This window comes from Sturnus vulgaris, chromosome 14 (assembly GCF_052056855.1).
Source record: "Sturnus vulgaris isolate bStuVul1 chromosome 14, bStuVul1.hap1, whole genome shotgun sequence".
NCBI lineage: Eukaryota > Metazoa > Chordata > Aves > Passeriformes > Sturnidae > Sturnus > Sturnus vulgaris.
In genome coordinates, this window is record NC_142256.1 from 9,210,295 (window position 1) to 9,233,023 (window position 22,729).

At 42.6% G+C, this 22,729-nt stretch overlaps 1 protein-coding gene across 2 annotated transcripts; it reads right to left on the reverse strand.

Annotated features, from left to right (window-relative positions):
- Positions 1–1,395: 1,395 nt before the first annotated feature.
- On the reverse strand, positions 1,396–21,968 carry ZNF711 (ZFX family zinc finger ZNF711). Of its 2 annotated transcripts, none has more exons than XM_088173076.1 (9): positions 21,863–21,968; positions 17,146–17,250; positions 15,836–16,366; positions 8,206–8,364; positions 7,263–7,409; positions 6,550–6,687; positions 5,384–5,431; positions 4,824–4,859; positions 1,396–4,250 (listed from the first exon to the last, which is right to left on the reverse strand). In XM_088173076.1, exons 2-9 carry the CDS (start codon positions 17,222–17,224, stop codon positions 3,073–3,075), a joined length of 2,316 nt encoding a protein of 771 aa, XP_088029202.1. In that variant the 5' UTR covers positions 17,225–17,250; positions 21,863–21,968; the 3' UTR covers positions 1,396–3,072. The 2 variants fall into 2 exon arrangements, with proteins under 2 accessions (XP_088029202.1, XP_088029201.1); XM_088173075.1 differs by having other exon boundaries at positions 4,716–4,859; positions 21,863–21,960.
- Between the last annotated feature and the right edge of the window lie 761 nt (positions 21,969–22,729).

Sequence of the window (22,729 nt, forward strand, 5' to 3'; positions counted from 1 at the left end):
ACTATTTACTTTATATAATTACAACACTATACATTCTGCCCTGTCTTTTTCTGCCAGAATGCAGAGTCTTGTTTTGCACTGAAAATGAAAGAACTGTCTTCTTTGTTTTGACTGACTGCAGTATTGAAGTTTCTCTGCCTCAGCTGTAAAATAAAAGCCAAGGAGAGCCCTGGCTGGGAAGTCCCTGACAACTCCAGCAGCCACCAGGCCACACCCAGTACCTCACCTTTACCTCCAGAGTTCTGCTGCAGCTCTTCCGTGTTTCCTCTCTAATTTATTACCTTTAATTGTGGGCAGTTGAAACCTGAGGAAAGAAAAACACAGCTGATGATCAGGATGTGAATCACTTTTAACTGCACCTGTCAGCCCAATAAAAAGCTGCACCAAACAGCTCTGACGTTTCAGAGCAAGCCCTGCACACTTTTGTGAGGCTCTGCTTGCTCAAGCACCTGCACAGCTCTCAAAGTACTTACTTATAAGGGCAGTGAGAGGGATTTGGGAACAGTCCCTGAAACTGCATTTTATCCTTGCATTTCAGAAGACTTAAACCACCACTTCCTAGTAAAATCTTATGTCAACAACAGCAACTGATCTCGTGCTTTGATACAGAACAATTAATTACCTGATTTGGTCCGTCTGTAGGGTGGAAAAATGAGCCAGCACAGCCATGGGCAGAGTCAGGGATCATCTTCAGGCTATGAAGAAACTCCTTCAGTCCATGTATTCAACATGACACTCAGGAACAAAGCACTGACATTGTCAGAAATCCACAACTTTAAATCACTAAGATTTTTTCCCTTCTGACTGCTGGGCATGCAAGGAAAAGCAGGAACAAAATCCAGACGAATTCATTCCTGTCCGCTTAATTTCTGCAAAACCTACGAGTTCAGTGGCTCAAAGTCCATTGGAAATCCTCCATGAAGGGTTCATTTAAGAGCACGTGTTCTTCTTCAGCTTTTTAATCTGTTACTGATGTTGTAATTCAGGTATTCTAAAAAGAAAGGGAATTTAGGATAGCAGCGTTTACAGTATTTCATTCTACAAGCTGTTCTATTACACAGGTAAAAAGACAAAAACCTACCTGGGTTTTCCCAAAATATGTTTTTCGTTCTCTTAAAGGAAAGAAAAAATTCAAAGGAATGTCAGTATCACATTTGATGATTATTTTAGAAATAAGCAAAACCAAATACAAATACATTACCTGCTAGTCCAAAGGGTTAAAGCAAACCCAATGTTCTCTCCTCAACATTCTGATAAATACACCTGCAGTAACCTGTTTACTTGAAATGTGATTACATATTAATTAGTGAACAATGCAATTAAAAACATCAGGCGGATTTACAGAGAATGGGACTTTCCTAAACACCAGAAATGAAAAGGAAACTCCAAAAAATCTGGAGTGCAAGAGATGCATTTTATTGTATGCCCGTTACGATGAGTAACACATTTAGAAATAATAATCCCACAGAACAGTGACAATCTTATTTTACAGCGTGTACATCATTTTTTACAGCCACATAAAACACTTATTTGTCTAAGAGATTTCCCAAATTTTAACTTTCTGAAGTTTAGAAATATAAAAAAAATTTATTCTCAAGGAACTGATTCTCATCTGGTGCAAAAACAAAATATGAACATTATCTGGAACACAAAGCCACAATATAGCATGAAGTTACAATTTCTCATGTGAACAGCTGTGTGCAAACATGAAGCAACTAAAAAAAGTAAAAAATACACATTATATGCATAACATTTATGACCAGGTTTTTCATTAAATAGCCCTAGACCAGCTCGTTATATAAGCGCCATTGGATTTGCAGCATGCTAACACAAAGCATTTTTAAAGGGATGCATATTTTAAATGTATACACTGTAAACTCAAGATCCACCTCCAAACTCTAGTGGCAGCAAATTTTTCTGGTTAAATACTGCATATATACTTTCTTACAGATTGAAAATGCATGTTTATAGCATGGTATAGATCTTTTTTTAAAAGAATCGATTAAAAGGTGCAATTTTATGTCTATATGGAAAATTTCATATTAGGAGGTAGGACAGTAACTGTTAAGAACACTGCCCTAAAGAACCTCTAAGTACTTTGAATTTTAATAAAAAAACCCCTACAGTTTTCAACTGTTTTTAATATTCTTTTTAGAGAAGACTTTAAAGTAGCAAGGAAAAAACTTAGTGTTGAGTCACAACACTATGAGCTGCATCCATTTTTAATCCTTAAAAAAAAAAAAAAGTCAAATTCAAAGTTAATTTTGTTATATGTGCCATACTGAACAACATTCAACTGTAGTTTCAGGTAAAAAAAGGGAAATTATATATACATATACATCTTTAACCCTAGCACCAGAACACCACCTCTGAGACCATAACATAATGCTCTATTTTAAACATCATATCCTGCAATAAAATAGGTTAGCAGCTTTGAAAACCAGTAAAAAAATGCTTCTTGGACCTAAACTAATAAAGGAAACCAAAAAGTTTCCCTATGAAATGTTTAAAGAAAAAAAAAACAACAAACCAAACCAAACAAGGGACACCTCCCCCAAATTTCACCTGTTCTGGAATTCAACTTCTAGGCACAGTTGAAAACGTTGTGATGAAGTGTCTGACTAAAACTCCCCGTTCCAAACTGCACAAGAAGGGAAGAGGGGGCTCCTTTGCAAACCCTCTGTAGCTCACCCCACCAGGGATCTGTGTCCATACTGGAGACACACGTTGGGACTGACAGAATGGGTCACACAATCAGCTCTGCCCTGTCCTCTAGACTCAGCAATGGCAAATACTGTTCACTTGGAGACATTCATCCATCTTTCTGCAAGTTTAAGACATTCATCCATCCTCTGCATTCTCTAGTGCTCTTTAGGTTCTGATCAGCAACAATCATAGGGCTATGAGATCCCCTGCCAACCCTAATACTTTTTTAAGACTTTTAATACAAAGAATGTAAAGTTATGGTTTAATATCAAGCTTTGAAACCAGGAGAAACAGTTCGTGAGATTTATTTTTTTCCCCAATTAGCATATCACAGTTTCTACACCGCTTCCTTCTGCAGCTCACCTATCACATTATGGCCTCTTTGTGGTGCCTCATTATGTGCTGATTTTTCTCGGAGGGCCTGCGGAATCCCTTTTTGCAGTACTCACACCTGTGGGGGTAGTCTTTGGTGTGGATGGAGATGACGTGGCGCTTAAAGCCCGACGCGTCCGTGGTGCTGTACTCACAGTACTGGCACTGGTACACCTTCCTGCCACTGTGGGTCTTCATGTGCTTCTTCAGTTCGTTCTGCTGCCTGAAGCCCCTTTTACACCTTTTGCATTTAAATGGCAGGTCCTTGGTGTGAACGGAGAGGATGTGCCCACTGAGCACAAAAGGGTCGGAGGTTTTGAAGTCACAGTGCCTACACTGGTGGATCTTTTTCCCTTTATGGGTCTCGCTATGCTTCTTGAGCTCCGAGGGCCGGTGGAAGCCTTTCTCACACACCTCACACTTGTGGGGAAAATCCTTGGTGTGCACTGAAATGATGTGTCGCTTCAGGTCACTGGAGTTGGTGCTCTTGTGGTCACAGTGGGGACACTGGTGAGTCTTATGGCCTTGGAAGAGCTCGGTGTGCTGCTGCAGCTCCTTCTCGTCGGCGAAGGCCTGGGGACAGTGCTCACATTTAAAGGGCAGGTCGGTGCCGTGTTTGGTTTTGATGTGAGTTTTCAGGTTGGACTGGTCAGCACACCTGAACACACAGTGCTGACACTGGTATGGCTTTTCCCCCGTGTGGGTCCTCATGTGCTTTTTCAGCTCCGAGGGGTGGCGGAAGCCCTTCCCGCACTCCACGCACACATGAGGGAAGTTCTTGCTATGGACTGCCAGCAGGTGCCTGTTGAGCAGCCCCTGCTCTGCAGTCTCATAGTCACAATATTTGCACTTGTGGAGCTTGGGCTCCTTGTCCCTCAGGATGAGTTTATTGGAACTCAACGGGCTCGCCTCTCTGTATCTTCTCGTGTACTCTGTAAACTCATGCGTTTTATCAACTTTATTTATAAGTTTATGGCTTTCCAGGTGATTGTGGAAACTTACTTTTTTGTTAGTCGTAAAGTCACAGTCTGTACACTGGTATTTCTTCTTGATCATATGATCGGGATGGTTCTTCATATGCCTTTTCAAGAATCCTCTGGATTTAAATTTTTTCCCACAAATATGACAAGGGTAAACTGTTAAGGGCTGTCCATCAGGACCTATTATAACAGCTGTTTTTGAACAAACAAAAACAAGTTATGAAGGAAACACATTTACTGATTAAGAAGTTTCAAATCAGCCAAGTGCTGTTCAGATTCATGCACTTACACTTGCAGCAGAGAGAGAGAGTGGCTCAGTAGTTTAAAAACAACCAATCCACAGCACCTATAGTTTATATAGCTCTGTTTTAGAAACTGCTCAAACAGATCAGGAATATCACATGTGCACTGAATATAGCCATGGGTACTTTTTAATAGCTTGCAACATTCCAATGAATTGCATCAGCCCTGAGTGTACTGACTCTGAATAGCAAAATATGACATTTTCTAGGCACAGAACTGGAGGGGGGAAGGACACAGGAAATACGCAAATCATCATTTATAGCTTTTAATTCTGCATCAGCTTAAAAAAGAGAAAAGGAATAGGACAGGAGTAAGTGGCACTCCATGACAATACCGTAACCATCCACTGTTTACCTGTTTGCCATTGCCTGGCCTCTCCTCTCCTCCTTTTCTTGGTTTTTTGTTTGAGCACTCTATTAGTGCTAATGCTATCACAAATCTGCAGGTACTGTGTTGCATTACCGTTTTTGTTTTCTAATCGTGTATCCAAGTTATTTCCTAGAAACAAAAATTAGACACCATAAAAAACCTTAAACAACTTGTTTCTTTGGGACTGACGACTGGAATTGCACAGCAGCATTATCTACTTTTTAAAAACAAGCACTGCCCATTCCTCTACCACCAACATACATTAAAAAGAAGTGTGCTAATAGGAACCACTATCTATCTTTCCTGGCAAAAGTTTAAATACTGATTAATGATTGCTTATGATTGTTTAAACACTGATTAATTTCTAAATATATAACTTGATTTTTATTTTTTTTTACTTCTTAACAACATTATCTCTTTCCTGCCTGCAAAACTACATTAAAAACTTGGCAGTGCCTCCCAACTTCCCACCCCCTTCTGAAAGCCTACAGACATCTAGAATTGTGTTCATTCAAAACAGTAGAGAAAGACTGTGGAGTCCTTCAATATCTAATTTATGGCTCATTCTTTGCATCCCTGATTGGGAGCACTGACACAGAAATATCTATCTTTTCAAAGACAGTTTTAGTTTTAATGCTGTTAAAAGCTCTCACCTGCTGCTTGACCATCTTCGTATCTTCGGGGAAGCCTTCTTTCATCTCCTGCAGAAAATGGTATTTTAGTCATTATAAAATAATATTCTTTTTAAAGATCCTGCTTTTGAAAGCCTGATAATGAGAGAAAACTAACTTAGCTAATAAGCAACAGGTTAACACCATCCAAGTGGAGATGTGCAGTTGTGTAACCATGAGCCTCAGGAGACAAAATCCCATCTCTGGGAGGAGTTAATGTCCACCCCATCTGTGTCTGCATGCTTACCCTGCTGGCTCTCCTGCTTTCCATTATTAATATGCTTGTTTCTGCAAACTTTTAACCTCCTCTAGCCCCTCAGATAGCAATGCAGAGGTTATCTGAAGTGCACACTTTGCTGCTGAGATGGAAGCACGTTATCTGTCTGGAGTAGAAGCAGGCAGATAAGGGGACTTGGTCCTTATCAGCCTCTCAGCACAATGGAGTTTTGGAGATGCACAAGGAATACCTCAGGAGCACATTCCTCATTTTGCTCTGGAAGTATTTGCTGCTTTGTGCCAAAGCTCTGTGGTTCTGAAGCACTTTACCAGCCCAACTTTTGGGCTCTCATTACACACCAAGGAAATTTCACTAACTTGTTTAATTAATTGAAACAGAAAATATGGATAACTTGGAACCCTCTTAACAAACATTTAACACACCAAAAACCAAGGAAATTATAACAAAGAATAGATGGAATTCACAATATATCCCAAGACACTTCCACTATTTGAAAACAAATCACTTTCTCACCTGAAGGACTAATAGGTTTAAAACATGTATAAACTGAAATGATTAGGAACATATTTACACATTTATTCCTACTATTCCCTTTTTACAGTCTTTCCCCCTTCATCCTACTAATGTAAGATATTTAAGGCTGTTCTTGTTGTTTAAGATTTTCAACATTAAGCATCAAACCCCACAAACTCTGTACATCTGAGCTAGGATCTGAAATAAAATCAAACTTCTCCTAACAAGCTTTCCTTTCTACTCCATGAAACTCAACACACAGCGAGCAGTGGATGGCAGAGATCAGGAGCTCTTTCCAAACCCCAAGAACAAGGTGAGGTCATCCCAGAGGTGCTGGCAGCTGGATGAGAGAGGAAATCATGGCAGGGATTTTCAGGAAACAAGCACAGGTTCCTACCGTAAGCTGCAGCCCAAGCAACGGGGACAAACGTTTTATTCACGCCAGAGTCCTCAAGCTGGGTGTCTGGAAGGGATGTGGCTTCTTCTTCCCCTACAATAACTTCCATATAAACTTCATCTGCTATTTCAGCACAGCCTGGATGAAGGGAGGAGAAGAAATCTTTAATTTTATTCTGCCTGTCCTAACTTTTCCTTCATTTAATTTGCTCTCGCTCTAATTGATACCCATTATAAATTAATTTTCTTCCTTTGGCATTTAGGGGATCATTGCTTATTCAGATACTCCTTAAAGAGAGAAAACATGTATCAATAAATATTAATCCACAACAAATGCCCACAAAATTTCCAATACACAAACTCATCAACTTGCAACTGATGACATTTGCCACTTTGTCAGAAAGCTGATTAATTCACAGTAGGAAAATAGAAAAAATAGAAAAAAGAAGTTTGACTAACCTCATTAACTTCATCCATGGACATGTTAAATTTAATATAAATAATGAAATGATTGTACACAGTATGCACAAAGTGCATAATCCACATCACTTTAAAGTAATTATAGTCTGCTTTTTATTTTTAGGGAAGATGAGCTTAGTTTTCTATTACTTCAGGTTGAAGAACCCTTCAGAAAAGAATTTAAAATGTCCTTGAAAATGATGGTTATATGGGTGCACAAATAGAATGAGAAACAAAAATGTTTATTATGCTTACTAATATCTTCATCTTCCTGAGAAGAGTCTTTAACAGCCATGTAAACCATTTTTTCTCTCTGCATTCTCCCAACACCTCCTTGTTCAATGACTCCAGCTACAGAATGGCCATTGTGAAAGTCACTCTCAGTGACAATTTCTGTCCCACCTTGAACAAAAAGAAATTACACACATTAAGTCAATGTGAGCAAAGCCACTTGTAAGATTAATTTCAAATCCAAGTATATTTTTGAACTTTCTGGGAGCACATCCCTGAGAGCAGCTCAGAGAACAGCCCAGCTGGGAATTACTGCTCAGCCATCAGAGATTCTGGCTCTCCCTGCTGCTGCACGAGCAGCCTGTCCCTTCTGTCCCTGGAGATGACAGCCCAGCCCCAGAGGAACAAACTGTACTCTGGGAACAGGGCCTGGGAAGGATCCAGAGGTTTCAGCTCCAAGAACAAGCAAGAGGGGGATTCTGCTTTTCAGGAACAGACACAGGTGAGCTGTGCATCCCCTCAGAGCACAGGGATTGCTGCTGTGTCCCTGGAGAAAGGGAACTGCAGAGAATTCTGAGTCCCTTGGTCCACCTGCAGCACCAGAAATCCTCCCCTCTCTCTGCAAAGGCCACCAAAGGCTCCCACCAACAAAAGGGATCCACTCCAGAGGCTCTGCTGTGCTGACACACTTGTGTCTTGCAAAGTCAGAGAAAAGCAGCAGCTGTAAAAGCAGCTGCAGACACACAGCCACTTCTACATTTGGGCTTTGGCTGCCTGAAAATAGCCCTGCCAATCAAAAAAGAACTTGAGACTAATCCACACCCAGCATTTGCTGCATCTGGGCAGCCTCCACAAATGTCACATTCCACAAAACACTCCAGTCACTGGATTACGTGCAATGAAGAAGAAACAGAAAGATCCTGAAACACTTCACACTACTGAAAGAATAAACAGGACTTCAAGGTACCTATCTCAACATCATCTTCAGCTTCAGCTTTAAATATGTAGACTTTGATAACTTCTGAACCAAAGCCATCATCTTTAGCAACATCATCATTTGCCACCTCGGTACTGATCTTCAAGGGAGTGCTTCCTATATGGTCCAATTTCTCTCCAACATCATCCACTGCAAAGAGAAGAGAATAACAATGAGGTTCAAACACATTTTTAGAAGTCAAAGCAATCAGTAGCATGATTTTCTCCACTATTCTCCCCATGCACAGGAATTATGTATTCATAAGTGGCCTTTAAAAGCAGCTCATATCAAGAAACTTAAAAGAGATTCCAGAAGTTCAGTATTTTACTGCAACTCAGGAAACACAGCAGGAATTACAGAATGAAGGACACAAGAGGGAGCTTGTCATCAAAGGGAATGAGGTAACTGGTTATGGCTGGAACTATTACTTTTAGAAAGCAAAAATTCATCAAGAATTAAAATTAAATATCTATGCATAAGGGTTAAAAATTAACCCAGAATTGCCTGATACAGTCTAAGAGTTCTCAAAAGTTTCACTCTGATGCATAGTGACTAAAATTTAGATTTAGTGGCTGAAACTCTTGTGGAGTGTGATGACTTGGAGTATATTCCCAGCTAAAGAAGTGTGCATCAAAAATCTGACTCTATTTTCTCCCTAAAAGAAATTATGATTTTATCCACTTTATCACTTGAAAACATACACATTAATGAAGATGCATGATATACAGCTGATTAAAAGATGCAGTGACAATAAATCCAAATACAACTGTGAGAGACTGGCTTCTCATTCTTTACACAACTCACTCATTGATTATTTGGTTTATACATTAAAAATATTCATTTAATTTCTAAGAAAATAAAATACATCCAAACTATTAAAAGCAACATATTTTGGTAAAAAGGGCATTCACAGGATGACCATAGATACACCTCAAACTGCCAACACAGAGGGCATTGAACTCAGCATCTCTCTGACAAATGTACCAACACACTTCTCACTGAGGATAAATTTAGCTCCTGTGCAGATGGTCAACACAAACCTGTGCAGTGCTGAACGCCCACTGAAGTCCTCTAAATAGAGGAGAATCCCACAAAATGTAGAGAAAATCTGAATGAAATGCATGCCAGGGAAACAGCATCTTACTGCACACGTAACATGAAAATACGTGTGCACTAAGCAAAGAAAAACTCCTTAAAATGAACACTGAGGTGACAGCAGAGCTTCCTGACTCCACAGGGATGTTAGGCTCTGATCCCTGGGAAAAGCTGGCTTACCTGGGATGGCTGCAGTGGTCCCCAGTCCCCTCCCACTTTCCTGCTCCCAGGGCACTGGTGGCTGCTCCCAAGGGCTGCTTTAACCCCCTTGAGCACTGGGCTAAACTGGAGTCACTTTAAGCCTTTAAAGCTCGGGGCAGTCACAAGAGGTGGGAAGGAGAAGGTGCCTCTCCTGCAGCAGGGGGGTGGGAATCCACCCCAGCAATCCCAAACTAAGCTCTTCCCACTCATGGACAGGATTCCAGGGACACCTACCCAGCTCACAGCACTGGGAAACCTCATTTCTATTCACAAATCCTGGACTGCACCAGGTGAGTACAGGGGTTACTGAGGACAGAACTGGATAAAATGGAGGTAAGCACAAGTAAATACCTGGTTTTGTTTTAGAACCTCTGTGAAGTGTATACTTTGATGGAAATTAATATTCTGAGTTGGAAGGGACCCACAAGGATTATCAAGTCCAACTCTTAAATGAATGGTCCATATGGGGATTGATCCCACAGCCTTGCTGTTATCAGCACCAGGCTCTATAACCTGAAACATCCATGGAAAACATTTTTAAAATGCTGGTTTAACTGTCTGGGGGGGGCTTGAGGTTTTTTGGTAACTAATGGATTCATTCCATTGCTGAAAAAGTACCAAACTGATCAGGAAAAAAAAATTCCTTGGGAAGAGAAATTTACTTTTTTAATTACACAAACTTTCTAAATCTCTACTGAAGTTAATGCCAGGAACATCAAGACTTTAATGAGTTAGAGTCTGACATGTGCTGCCTGATGTGACCTGGCAGGACACTGGGAACAGTCACAGCACAAACACTGAGAGAGCCACAACAGAAAACCAGAATTCCTCTGACACTCGACTTTCCAGCACCAGGCCATTAAATCCCTTTACATCCACGCTGGGAGTGTTACTGCACCTGCTAATTGACATTTCTTATGCTGCCAGAATGGGGTTGTCAGAAGACAGAAAAGTGGAGATGCTGAAATTCCCTTTTCTTGGAATAAGTATTTCCATAAATTTATTAAGCATGAATCTATTAAATATTTTTTTTCTGCAAGGCTTTTAACATTTATAAGATTTTCTTATGCATGTTCTGGAAAATGATAAATATAAATTTAATTTAATACAATGACCATTCCCACTGCATGTGTGAGTGTTGGAAGGACTGTGGTTATTCCCAGTACAAAGAGGGATTATATACTCAGCTCTGTGACTGCCAAAAAGAGAATTTCAAAGCTTACAAACCCCACCAATTTAGAACTGGGAGCTGGTAATAAAGTTCTTTTCAAATCTGCAACTCAAGAAACACCAATTTTTTCTAAACTCATATATTTGATAAACATAACACATTACCAGATTAACAGAAATAAGTATTTCTGTCCTGGGAAGTTACTCAACAACAGCAACTTCCTGCTGAACAGGGGAGTTACCACATGTGTGTCAGGAAGTTTTCTTTATGGAAAAATTTCCAACTATTTGACTAATATTATGTGACAGTGACTGTGCACCACTATGGGGCTGGTGAAATAATGTAAGAAAAAATCCCACAATTTTAGATCGTTACCATGACATCAAGTGCAATGCAATAAACATTACAGGACGGAAAAAAATGAGGAATTTTTCAATTTTTTAAAGAATGTTTTCAGCAAAAGAGAACTCCAAAACATGAATATAGCATGTACACCCACATACTGTATTTTAATATTGCCTGTAAAGCCCCAAATCTTCAATATCCTTTAAAAATAGGGAGTCCTGTTTTAGAGGGGCAAACTTAGAACAGTATTTTTAACATGTGTGGTTACTTCTACACCATTAAACATTCTGTGTATTCTCAAAAAAATTCAGTCTTTACAATTTAAGCTAAAAAAATGGAAACCTAGCAGGAAGTTTGGGTATCCAGGGCCCCTGGATCACTTTTCTAAAGAAGTAAATGTGTAATATAGCAAAATTTGGAAAATATCATCTGGGCTGAGAAAATGATATCAATATAGACTGTTATCTGTAAGATGTTGCTTTTTGTTCCAAATACAACAAAACACACTGAAGTGGGCAATTGCTTTTGCTTAAAGTCTGTCCTATCTGAAGTAAATTTCATGGCTTCCATCTACCTTCTAAACAGGTTTAGGTAAGAGGAAAACAACACAGCAAGACAAGCAATCTTTGTCAGGTTCCAAAATATTATCATTTTTTAGAACAGCTCATGAAAAGATTCTGTTGTCTAAGTAAGATTCTTACTTCAATCAATGCTAACCCATCAGTGCTAAATTCTGTGCAGGTTTTCCCAGGGACAGCTCAGGGGAACAGGGAATGCTTGCTCCCTTTCTGTCAATGGAATATCAAAGTGTTTTCCAGCTCTGACTCACCCACCAGAAGCCCTACATGTTATTATCTGGTCCCTTAAAATAAACTGAAAACACACAACTGAGAACCTCCATAAATAGATGCTGAATCCTCCCAGGTGAACAAGCTTTAAAGGAAAACTCAGCACACTCCCAGTGTTAAACTTACCTGGCTTGGCTGTTTTCAGGTGTGTGATGTCCAGATTCACCGTGGATTGCCAGCTCCCAATCCATGTGATGCCTCACATGCACTATGCTGGTGATGCCACAGCCACCAGAGGAGCAACACGAGGGCAAGGTAAGTCCCAGCTTTGACAATTCTCCGGGTTTTTCTAATGTCTGATCTACTTAAGTCCCATTCAAAGGTTCAAATAGAGGAGTAGGAATCCTAAAATGTTCAGCAAATGAGGCAACAGTGTAAGACACTAAAAAGGAGGTGTTGGTGGCACAGTACCTTACCCCCGGGCCAGCTCCAGTGTGGGTCAGTGGTGGCTTTGAGGTCACCAGAATAGTGCATGGGGCCGGCACGCGGAGCGGGGGCTGGCAACCCGCTGTGGGTCTGAATATCGCAAACCTGAAAAACAAAAGAGGGGAGGCTTCAGCTCCACTGTGCCCCTGCAGCACGGGATGTGCTGCTCACCAGCTCCATCTCAATCTGACAGGGCTGGGGTCAGGGGCCCACCACTGCATTTGGGGTTCAACTCCTTTTTATCCTTTTTATCTCATGGTTTAAAGCAAAGAATCGTGAACACCCTGCGGTATTCGTGTTGTGAACGAAATTCGTGTTGTTTTGAAATCTATCAAAAATATATTTTTTAAGTCCTATGCTTATAAAACAGGTTTGAAAAAGCTGAATTTATCTACAGAGTGGTGATAATCTTCCAATGAAAAATTCCAATCACAAAATCATACACAAATGTCACACAGCTATCAAGATGAACTTACTACTGTCCAAATAGTATTTACACAGAAAATGCAATTACCAAAAGTGTATGAAGTATCCACATGGGAAAGTCACCTCAAAATGGTGAAAAATCACCTTTCAGTGAAGTCCCTTCCAACCCAACCCATTCTATGTTTCTGTCATTTAAGCTGTAACTCCCAACAAGCATAAGGGAAATCAAAACTCCACAGTCAGTTCTACACCCTAAATTGTCATATTTTGGTAGTTCCCACATGTGTTCCACAGAACAGCGTGTGGTATTCCCTAAGGGCATATCTGGCATTTTATGTAAAGTCTCCCCTTTTTAGATGCTGAATTTCATTAAAAGACAACTAAATATTATGAAATTCTTTAGAAGTATCACTTTGGTGTGACTTACATCATAAAAACAGTTCAACAGCCCTATATATACACCCCAAATAAAACACTATAAAATTCATTTCCAGCAATATTGACAGCATTTGACAATTGAATATATATAAGTAAATAAAAAGTTTTGACCTGCTTGATAAATTGAGGCCTTTATCTATTCTACAGAACACATTATCTCCATAAACAAGAGAAATCCAAGGGCAATATTTAAACAATAAAAAAAATTAACAACTGCATAAGAGTGATTCATTACCACTGACTAAAACACAATAGCAGACACTTTGTGGGGTCAGGCTGGCATCCCCAGCATAACACAGGCTCAGAATCCAGGAAACACAGCAGAGCTCAAACACCTTCAGCAATGATGCAGATGAAGGGATCAGCTTTGCAGATGACCCTGAGTTGGGGAAGGGTTGATGCTGGAGGTGGGAAGCTCTGCAGGGGAGTCTGGACAGGCTGGATCCATGGGCTGAGGGCAATTGTGGGGTGCCAGGTCCATCCCTGGGTCACAACATCCCCATGGAAAGCTCCAGGCTGGGGCAGAGGGGCTGGGAAGCTGGGAAAGGTCCAGGAGGTGCTGGTGACAAGGGCTGGACACAAACCCAGGGGTTCCCAGGTGAGCAAGGAGCAAAAGGCACCTGGCTTGGATCAGGAATGGTGTCCAGGGGGATGAGGGAGGGCAGGGACACCCCCAGTGCTGGGGGCAGCTCTGGGACCCTCAGGACAAGAGGGACAAGGAGGGGCTGGAGCGAGTCCAGGGAAGGGAACGGAGCTGGGAAAGGGCTGGAGAACCAGGAGGGGCTGAGGGAGCTGGGAAGGGGCTCAGCCTGGAGAAAAGGGGGATCAGGGGGGACCTTGTGGCTCTGCACAACTCCCTGACAGGAGGGGACAGCCAGGGGGGTCCCAGGGAACAGGGACAAGAGGAGAGGGAACGGCCTCAGGCTGGGCCAGGGGAGGTCAGGTTGGATATTTGGACAATTCCTCCATGGAAAGGGTTGTGCAGCCCTGGCAGAGCTGCCCAGGGCAGTGGAGTCCCCATCCCTACAGGGATTCAAAAGCCATGTGCATGTGGCCCTTGGGGACATGGTCAGTGGTGGCCCTGGCAGTGCTGAGGGAATGATTAAACTCAATAATCTTACAGCTCTTCCCCAACCTAAACGATTCTGACTGCCTTAATTTATCTAAATGACTACTTAAAACAAAATCCTAGATGAATAATGTAGCTTCCAACTGTGACTACTCAGGCTCATCACGATTTCACATATATAAAAATTTAATTTGTTGAAAACTAGGTCTCAAAACGGCTTTGAAACATTGTGAAAGCCAAGCTTGAGAACTCCTGACAAAACCATGAATGTGTCAGACACACGTGGGGCCATCAGGTAACTGAAAGCTTCAGATGCTCTGGTCTAAGTGCAGGATCATCAGCATCAATCACACTCATCTCTCTCAGAAGGAATCCCAAAGATGACTGCACTTACACTGACAAGTCACAGAATAAACTCATCCTAAGTACTCTGTCAGAAGGGTGGAATTTGTTCAGCGAAACAACTGGCTGCAAAAATGCTGTTCCTTTCGTTACAAAACACACAGGATTTTTTTTGTTGTTGTTGCTTTATAGACTCATTTCTGAAGTTCTTTTCCAAAAAACCCTCTTTTTGACTTTTAATGACACAGTAATGATGGAAACCTTTAAAAATCATTGCTGTTCATACTGTACTGAATGAAAATAAATATCAAAATATATTTTGCATAAGGGACATAAATGCTTTAAGAGAAGAAAATCATTATAATCACAAGTAAGTTGTGTCCTCTGTCATGAAATTTTTAATAAATGCAGCTCGTTGTGAACAGACTGACACTTTGACACACTTGGCATTGACTTTTTTTTTAACATATTGCTTCTGACTAAATAAAATCTGTTTTGACCTACTCACATTTCAGTAAGTGATTTGAAGAACTTAAAAATTTTAAATTACTTGGAATATACTTTGGCAAATTTGTGTAGCAGCAACAACTGGTACCTTGGGTATAATGTAAGCACTGAAGAAACACAAAGTACCCAAGGTTCTTTCAGTGGCCAACTTCACCAGGATCATATGGAGTTGGATGCTGTGTGGGAACTGGAATGTGTTAATGAGCCAATCCATTAATGAACACGACCCCTTATTTCCAGAACAGCACAACAGACAATGAAATGCCCATTATAGGTTTTAATGCACTAAACAAACCACATTTTGTGGCCACATTGAGAAAGCTTTGAGGCAGAGATCTTAAAAAATATATTTTTTAGTGGATTCTCCTGATAAATCCCAATATGTTATTTTTAAATGATTCTACATAGTATTGTAATATACCTGGGATGTTCTTTAGAAAAAAAGTTGTATATTCAAAATAAATGGAATGTTTAACTTTCCAAGGTGTTCTTCTTAAATTTTCTTAAATTTTAAATGGATTATCTAGTTTCAGAAACACAAACATACACACTCACTCACTCAGCAGCACCAATGTCCTTCTCTTTCTTGTTTGTACCAGTGATTCTGCATCACAACCCCAAATGCAGCCACAGGAATTAACTGGGCACCAGCCTATTCCCTGAGTGTTCCAAGAGTCCAGTTACAGAACTTCTCCCCACCAGAGCACTTCCAGCTCAGCTCCCTCCTGCTTCCATCTACCTGTGTGCACTTACAAGAGATCATCAGGTAGTCCTCAGATGTGCTCTTGCCATCATCATCGTCCTCAGTTTTGATGGTGACAGTGGAGCCAGGGACAGTGCCAGCTGCCTGGATCACAGCTTCTGAATCCGAGTTGGTCACCAGCACCTCTTCTGACACCATGGTGGGAGACTGGGCGCCGGCCCCGGCGTCCTGCACCACGTGCTCCAAGTGTCCCTCCGGGCCCGTGACAAGGTCAGCCACAAACACCTGGTCGGGAACTCGCACGGTTTCTGTGATCAGGTCAGAAGTCAACACGTGGTCACTGGTGTCCAAAGCCTCCTCGATGGCCACGTCAGCCTCCAGCACGGAGTCGGGGACGATGACGCCCTCGGTGACGACGTCTGTCTCGGTGATGATGTCGGGGCCCTGCACCACCTCAGCTGCCAAGCCGTGATCCAGGGTTATCCCATCATCTGTGACCACGTCAGACACCAGGACAGCTTCGGGGACTGACACAACTATGTGGTCTCCATCGATGTGAGCAGTGCCAGCCATTCCAGCCACTAGGGAGAAAAATGTTACAATTATTGCACCAACAACTGGTTTATCTAAGGAGTGGAGTTATCACATAGACAAGTTAAACACAGATGTAAAAATCTGCTACTTCTCCACATCCACATTTTGCATTTTACCAAATAAACACTGTCCAAAGCAGCCCTTCTGTAGAAGTTAAGACAAACAAAACACACCACTTCAAGACATCATGTGGAGCTTGTCCCAAACTCAGGATCTGTTACAAACTAAAAGCCAGTTAACAATTCAGTCTCTTTTTTTTTTTAATTCCCAGTTAGAAGACATTTCATTGCAGCAGCAATGTGAACCTTCACAGAATTCTTTAATGACACTGGAAGTGTGGTAACAAGCCATTAATTGCTGTTACAACAAAAGGACTCACCCTTTGGACTGTAAGGGCCTTGTTAAAAATAAACACTCAGTTTGATGCAATATTTACAGTAAAATTTGCAATAACTTGCCATGTCACAAGGAATGGCTGGAGGTAGAAAGCTGGTTTTCATTACTAGACTGGACTGGCCAGTCATATTTGCAGACTACTTTTCTAGACATAACAAAAAATGCACAGTGAACTATTTTAACACACAACCAGCAGTTTTCATCTTGAAAACACTCAAGAAAATGGTTCTTATCAGAATTTCAAAAAATAATTAACGTTATTCAGTTTTGTAATTCAAATGCAAATATCTTGGTATAGACATGGTCCTTCCCAATACCTAAGATCATTTCTGGGATTTTATTCATTATTTTTAGTAGTTAAGATGTTTACCAAAATCTTGCATGATCATAGTGTGAGGCATTTTGGATTCCTGTGTTTGCAATCCAAGACTTCCACCACCTGGATCCATATTCAGCCAAATTCATTCACAAATAACTGTAATAAAACAAAAATGAGAATTTATGTTTAACAGTGTTCTTGTGTTGATCATCTTTACTGGACTGGTGTGTTACAGTGACAAACACAGAGAATTATTCACCCAAAAATTCAAGAAAACCGTAAGTAACACTTCACACAATTCACTTTACTATTTTGGTTTATATTTTTGACCTTAGAATAACAATAAATATTAGCAATTGTGCACAAAGCAGCTTCTGTTCTGTCCCTGTCTGTACAGACTCATTAACTAATTTTCAAGACTGGTGATTCTGGATGTGTGGAGCTACAGTGAAGAAAGTGGAGAATTGTATTGGGAGTATAAATTCTTCCAATTCTTTCAAAATTTGCACATATGAGAAACTTCCAAATAAATTTTAATGTACAAATTTAGTTGGGGGTGCCAAATCTCTTCGACAAGGCACAGCTACACAAAGTCACTCTCAGAGAAGGAGAAAGCATGCATCATTTGAGTGTTCCCATAAAACACAAGAGAGAAGCATAAAATCAGCATTCCAGCATTGCTACCAAACATTGGAGTGGGGATTCTGAATTATTTTCCAGTTTGCTGCAACCCAAAGGACTTTACCCAAGTTCTCAGTGCAGACAAAGTGACTCCACAGAAGCACCCAAAGAAAGAGCTCAAGGCTTTCACAGGTAAAAAAATCTCAAGCCTAAAAAATCTCTGCTGCATAAGACTAAAATCTTGCAATTTCCTGCCCTCTTGTATCCAAGAATCAGAAAAAGTGAGAGAATCAGGGAGCAAAGAAGAAGTTTTAGGAGTTGTGGGAAGTGAATGCAGCATCAGAGCTCAGGATTAAGTGACCTGAGTGGGGCAGAGGAGCAGGGAGTACAAATCTTTCAAGGGTAACTCTCTAAAGTGTGCTGTTCTCCCCTTATACCACCAACCTTGGTTTTGCACTCCTAGATCTCACAGAAGAAATTATCAGTACCTCACCACAAGAATTCATTAAATCTTTGCAGCTAAATCCAAACTATGAGGGAAACTCCAATTACTTTGTGGTAGAACAGATGAGACAACCCCACTGCAGTGAGTTCTACCTCAAGAACCAACACAACCAAGGTCGAGCCAAGCTGGAGGAACAAGTGCCCAAAATCTGAGACACCTCCAAGGCAGAATCAGGGGGCCCAGGAAGAGCCAGGACCTGCCACAACTCCTGAGCTCCTCCAGCAAAGGTGCCCACGAATGGCAATTCCAAGGAAAAGCCACTGATCCACCCCAAGGAGGTCTGAATTCAAGAATACAAAAAAAGTCAAACATTATCCATGAGGAAGGTTGGCAAGGATTTTACTCATTCAATTCCACTCCAAAATCAAATTCTTTCAGCACTGTAAGGATAACAGAGCAGCTCCAGAACCTCAGTGCAACGCTCCATCACTCCCAAATTATCACCACAGCCATCCGAAATTCTCCCTGCAGCCAATGAATCCTTGCTAGTACAAAATATCACGCAGCTCTAGAGCATAAATAGCTCATTTAACTATTTCAGAATTAAGGCAATAATTAACATTTCCTGACCACAGCCTTTACATTCAGAGAACCCTTTTTTCAGAGTAAATGGATATGAAAAATTATCTTAATTTATATCAATCTGAGATCATAGGAGAATATGTCAGATTTTTTTCCTTCTCAATAAGCAACTTATTTTCAGATTCAATAATTAGATGCACATCTATAGTATGTATAGTGGCACACAGAAAAATTTAGTACTAAGTAGGACTGTAATTTGAATTTAAATTTCTGCAGAGAAAGCAAATTATCAGTAAAAGAGTATTTTCCTGTAGTTAACAGGACTAGAAAAAGAACCAAAGTTATGGGATGGCACCATAAACCTCCCCTAAAATCAGAGTTGGATGATGACACACAGGCAACAACCCCCCCTGAAGCTGTACCAATCCTAGGAAGAATGTTCTTGTAAATCCTCACTGCAGACAAAGGATGGACTTCAATCAACCACACAATCACAAATTTATTTTTTATAGCAACGCTGGGATCTTCAAGGAATGCAGTGGCAGCAGGAAAAGCCCTTCCTGCTACTGCTGGAAGAATTAACCCTGGGAAAGGCCAGGGCTGCCCCCAGACCGGGTGGTTCTGCTCCCAGGTTGCAGCAGTGCAGAGGATGCAGTTTCACATGTCACATATGCAGGCAAATCTCGTTATTGGGAGCAGCAGAAAAATGCAGTGCAGTGATTAATTGTGGTTCTTCTGAGCTTCCTCCTGTAGTACACGGTGTAACACACCCACACCACCACAGACACATCCAATCATGGCTTTGGAAAGGGAGAATCAGGCAGAAAGCCACAATTCCACACCCTGTCACAATCCCAAACTTATCTGTTCCTCTTAACTTGTAATATCTCAAGTTTTTCCTCTCAATTCCCCTTTTCCTCCAGGTATTTAAAGACAGCAAAAATGTTTTATTAGCATCAGCCAATAAAATATTCACTTTACAATATTCCATTAATTTTTTCATTGATTTTTTTTTTTAATTACAGCATGCTATCTTGGCTCAGGAAAGAGCACATTATCATCACATCCCAAAATGAAGTATTTCATGCAGCCTACACTGAGGCTCCCAGAGCAATGTGTCTCAAGGCAAAATTTTTAAAATATGTCTGTATCTGGAATGGTTTTGCTTTTCTAAAAAATAACAGCTCTCTTTCTAATGAGCCTGAGGTTCATTTCAATCTATTTCAGCTCTTTATGCCAAAGCTCTTCCTTAGATGGGGCTTAGCTGAGACAAGCAATGAATTTTAGAATAGAAGGGATATCTGACCTCTCAGACTACAACTGTAAATTACTGCTGCACATGGCATTTTTTAAAATCAAGGGTAATGGTTGGCAGTTGGAATGACCTGAGGACACGTAACAGCAACACTCAGCTGAAAAACTGGTGGAAGTTCCCAGGATAGACACAGATCTGTTCTTAGCTTACTCTTCCTAAAGAAAGTATCACAAAATACCCAGGAATATTTTCATTTTAGACAGAGTTTAAGAAAACACTTCAAACGCAAAGATCTTCAGCAAAGCATTTTAAGGAGGAGGAATAACAAGCAATGCTTCAGCACTCCTACCCTTCCCAGGGAAAACAGAGTGTCATTGGTGTTCCCAGGGGGACAAGGAAACTCCCAATCCCTGTGCTGGCTTCCAAGCATTGTTGCCATATTTCAAACGTTTATAACATAAACATTTCTACAGAACACTAAACAACATGCCAATTACAGCTTAAATACATGCTCTTTATTTATGTAGCTTTAGGAATACATTTTGTGTGGTCCTGCAAATGCTAAGCATCTCCCTAATTTACATACACCTTTATTCCCAGTATGTTCAGGTGGTGTATTTTCACATGAAGCCTAATTGCATGGTCAGCCCTTAATCTCTCCTTTGAAAAAGCGAATTTCTTCTAAGTAATTTACATCTTGTTTACATGCTCTAAAGGAAAACACAACCATGCATTGCTGACGCTTTGAATATTCACAAACCGCATATGAGATTTGCATTAAACCAAAAACGCCAGGCTCAGACACAGAGCAACGGAACAATAAATAAACTTCTACGCCGTTGGAAAATACGAACCAGATGCTGTGTAACCATTAAATGCCTTAACATTCAAGTGAAAACCAAAAAATTATCCTCGTCCGATGACACGGTTTTAATTTTTTCCGCCCCTAATTCTAATGCAGCAACTGACAGAAACGCAATGAGAAACGTCCTGCTTGCGCAAAAATCTTAATTAGAAAAGCCCAATTAATAAAATAACTGTGCGCAGGTTAACAGAGACCCTCGGCAGAGAACAGACCGGGTATAAAAAACCAGCATATCCACTTTAAAATCCTTTATTGTGTCCACCTAGGAAGCACCACAATTTATAATCTAAATCCATGCAAAACGCGACAGACAAAACCAGTAAACGAGATTTTGTCTCGCTGCCTGAAAGGCGCTAAAGGCTCTTAACACAAAACAATAAATAGAAAAAGAAAATGTTACATCTATTCGTTGCACCATTAAAACTTTCCGTAGTAAAAACCACGGGCAGAGGGGGCCGGCGGTGCCCGAGAGCCGGGGCTGCCGGTGCCCGCTGGTGCCCGCGGCTCCCGGCGCTTCCCGGCGGCTCCCGGCGCTTCCCTCCCTCCTTCCCTCCCTCCCTCCCTCCCGCGCGTGCCCGGCGCGGGCGCGCCCGCGGTGCCGCCGGGGCGGGGGGAGGCGGCGGAGGGAGCGCGGGGACAAAGGAGCGGGTGTCCCGCGGCGGTGCGGGCCGAGAGGCGGGGACAGCGCCGGGATAACGCCGTCCCGGCGGGAATAACCCGGTCCCGGCCGGGATAACGCCGTGCCACGGCCCCGAGCCGCGGCCTCCCCGCCCCGCACGGCCCGGCCGACATCTTGTGTTCCGCCATTTTCTGCCCGCCCGCGCGGCCTCTCCGCCGCCGGGCCCGCCCGCACCACCCGTCCGCCGCGGCACCGGCGGGCCCGGCCGGGGCTCCCCTGCCCGCCCGCCCAGGGGCGGCCGCGGCCCGCAGCGACCGCGGCGGCGGTGCCGGAGCGCGGCCTGCGCGGCTCCACCGTGCCCGTGCCCGTGCCCCGGCTCACCTGTGCAGGCCCGGGGTGCGCCGGGCCCGCGGGACGCGCCGGGGCCGGGCCGGGCCTGGGCCCGCTCCGCCCGCAGCCTGGGCCGGGCGGCGGCCGCGAGCGCGCGCGGCCCCGCTCCGCTCCCCCCGCACGTCACGCGCGCCCCCGCGCGCCGAGCAGGCGCAGCCGCCGCCGCCCCCTCAGACCCCCCCGCGCCCCCGGCACCGTGAGGGGACCGCGGGGGGAACCCCGCTCCCGCCGGGGACACCGTGAAGGGACCGCGGGGAGACCCCGCTCCCGCCCGGGACACCGTGAAGGGACCGCGGGGAGACCCAGCTCCCGCCCGGGGTACCGGGAGGGGACCGCGGGGGGACCCAGCTCCCGCCCCCGGCACCGTGAGGGGCAATGAGGGGAGTTCCCCCCTACACCCGTCCCTGTGGGCAGTGGAATGACCTAGTGAATAAAACACCATTTAAATAGCTCGGGCAACAGTTTCAGTTCTGTGGGTCTCTAATCAGCGTGAAAACCGCCTTACCTCGTTAAACGTGACAAGTAAATACAAAGTTGAACCAGTTTTTTAATGTATAAAAGTAGTAGGATATAGACATGAACCTTCTCATAACAAGCATAGCAACTCGTCTCAGAAACTTTGCATTACTCTTTGTCATAAGATTCAGAGCCTGGTGTAGAAATTTGAGCAAAGGAGGACTTGAGCAATGCTTGGTGCCTGTTCCATGTCTTCTATTCCTTAAGGAGTAGAAAGGAAGAGGAATCCAAAGCCAGAGCTGTGTTTCCAAGTCAAGTGTAAAGGCAGAAGTGGATTCCTGGGAAATGTGACCCAAAGCTCTCAGATGCTGAGAGGGGAGTGCAGTGGCCCTGTCTGGGGTT

Bases quoted from the DNA above. Each gene is read 5' to 3' on its own strand.
- ZNF711 (XM_088173075.1), bottom strand. From the start codon at position 17,224: ATGGATCCAGGTGGTGGAAGTCTTGGATTGCAAACACAGGAATCCAAA. The intron at 8,365-15,835 runs GTAAGTGCACAC...TTCTCTTTGCAG, and splicing joins GGACTACCTGATGATCTCTT to TGGATGATGTTGGAGAGAAA. The intron at 7,410-8,205 runs GTACCTTGAAGT...TTTTTGTTCAAG, and splicing joins TGAAGATGATGTTGAGATAG to GTGGGACAGAAATTGTCACT.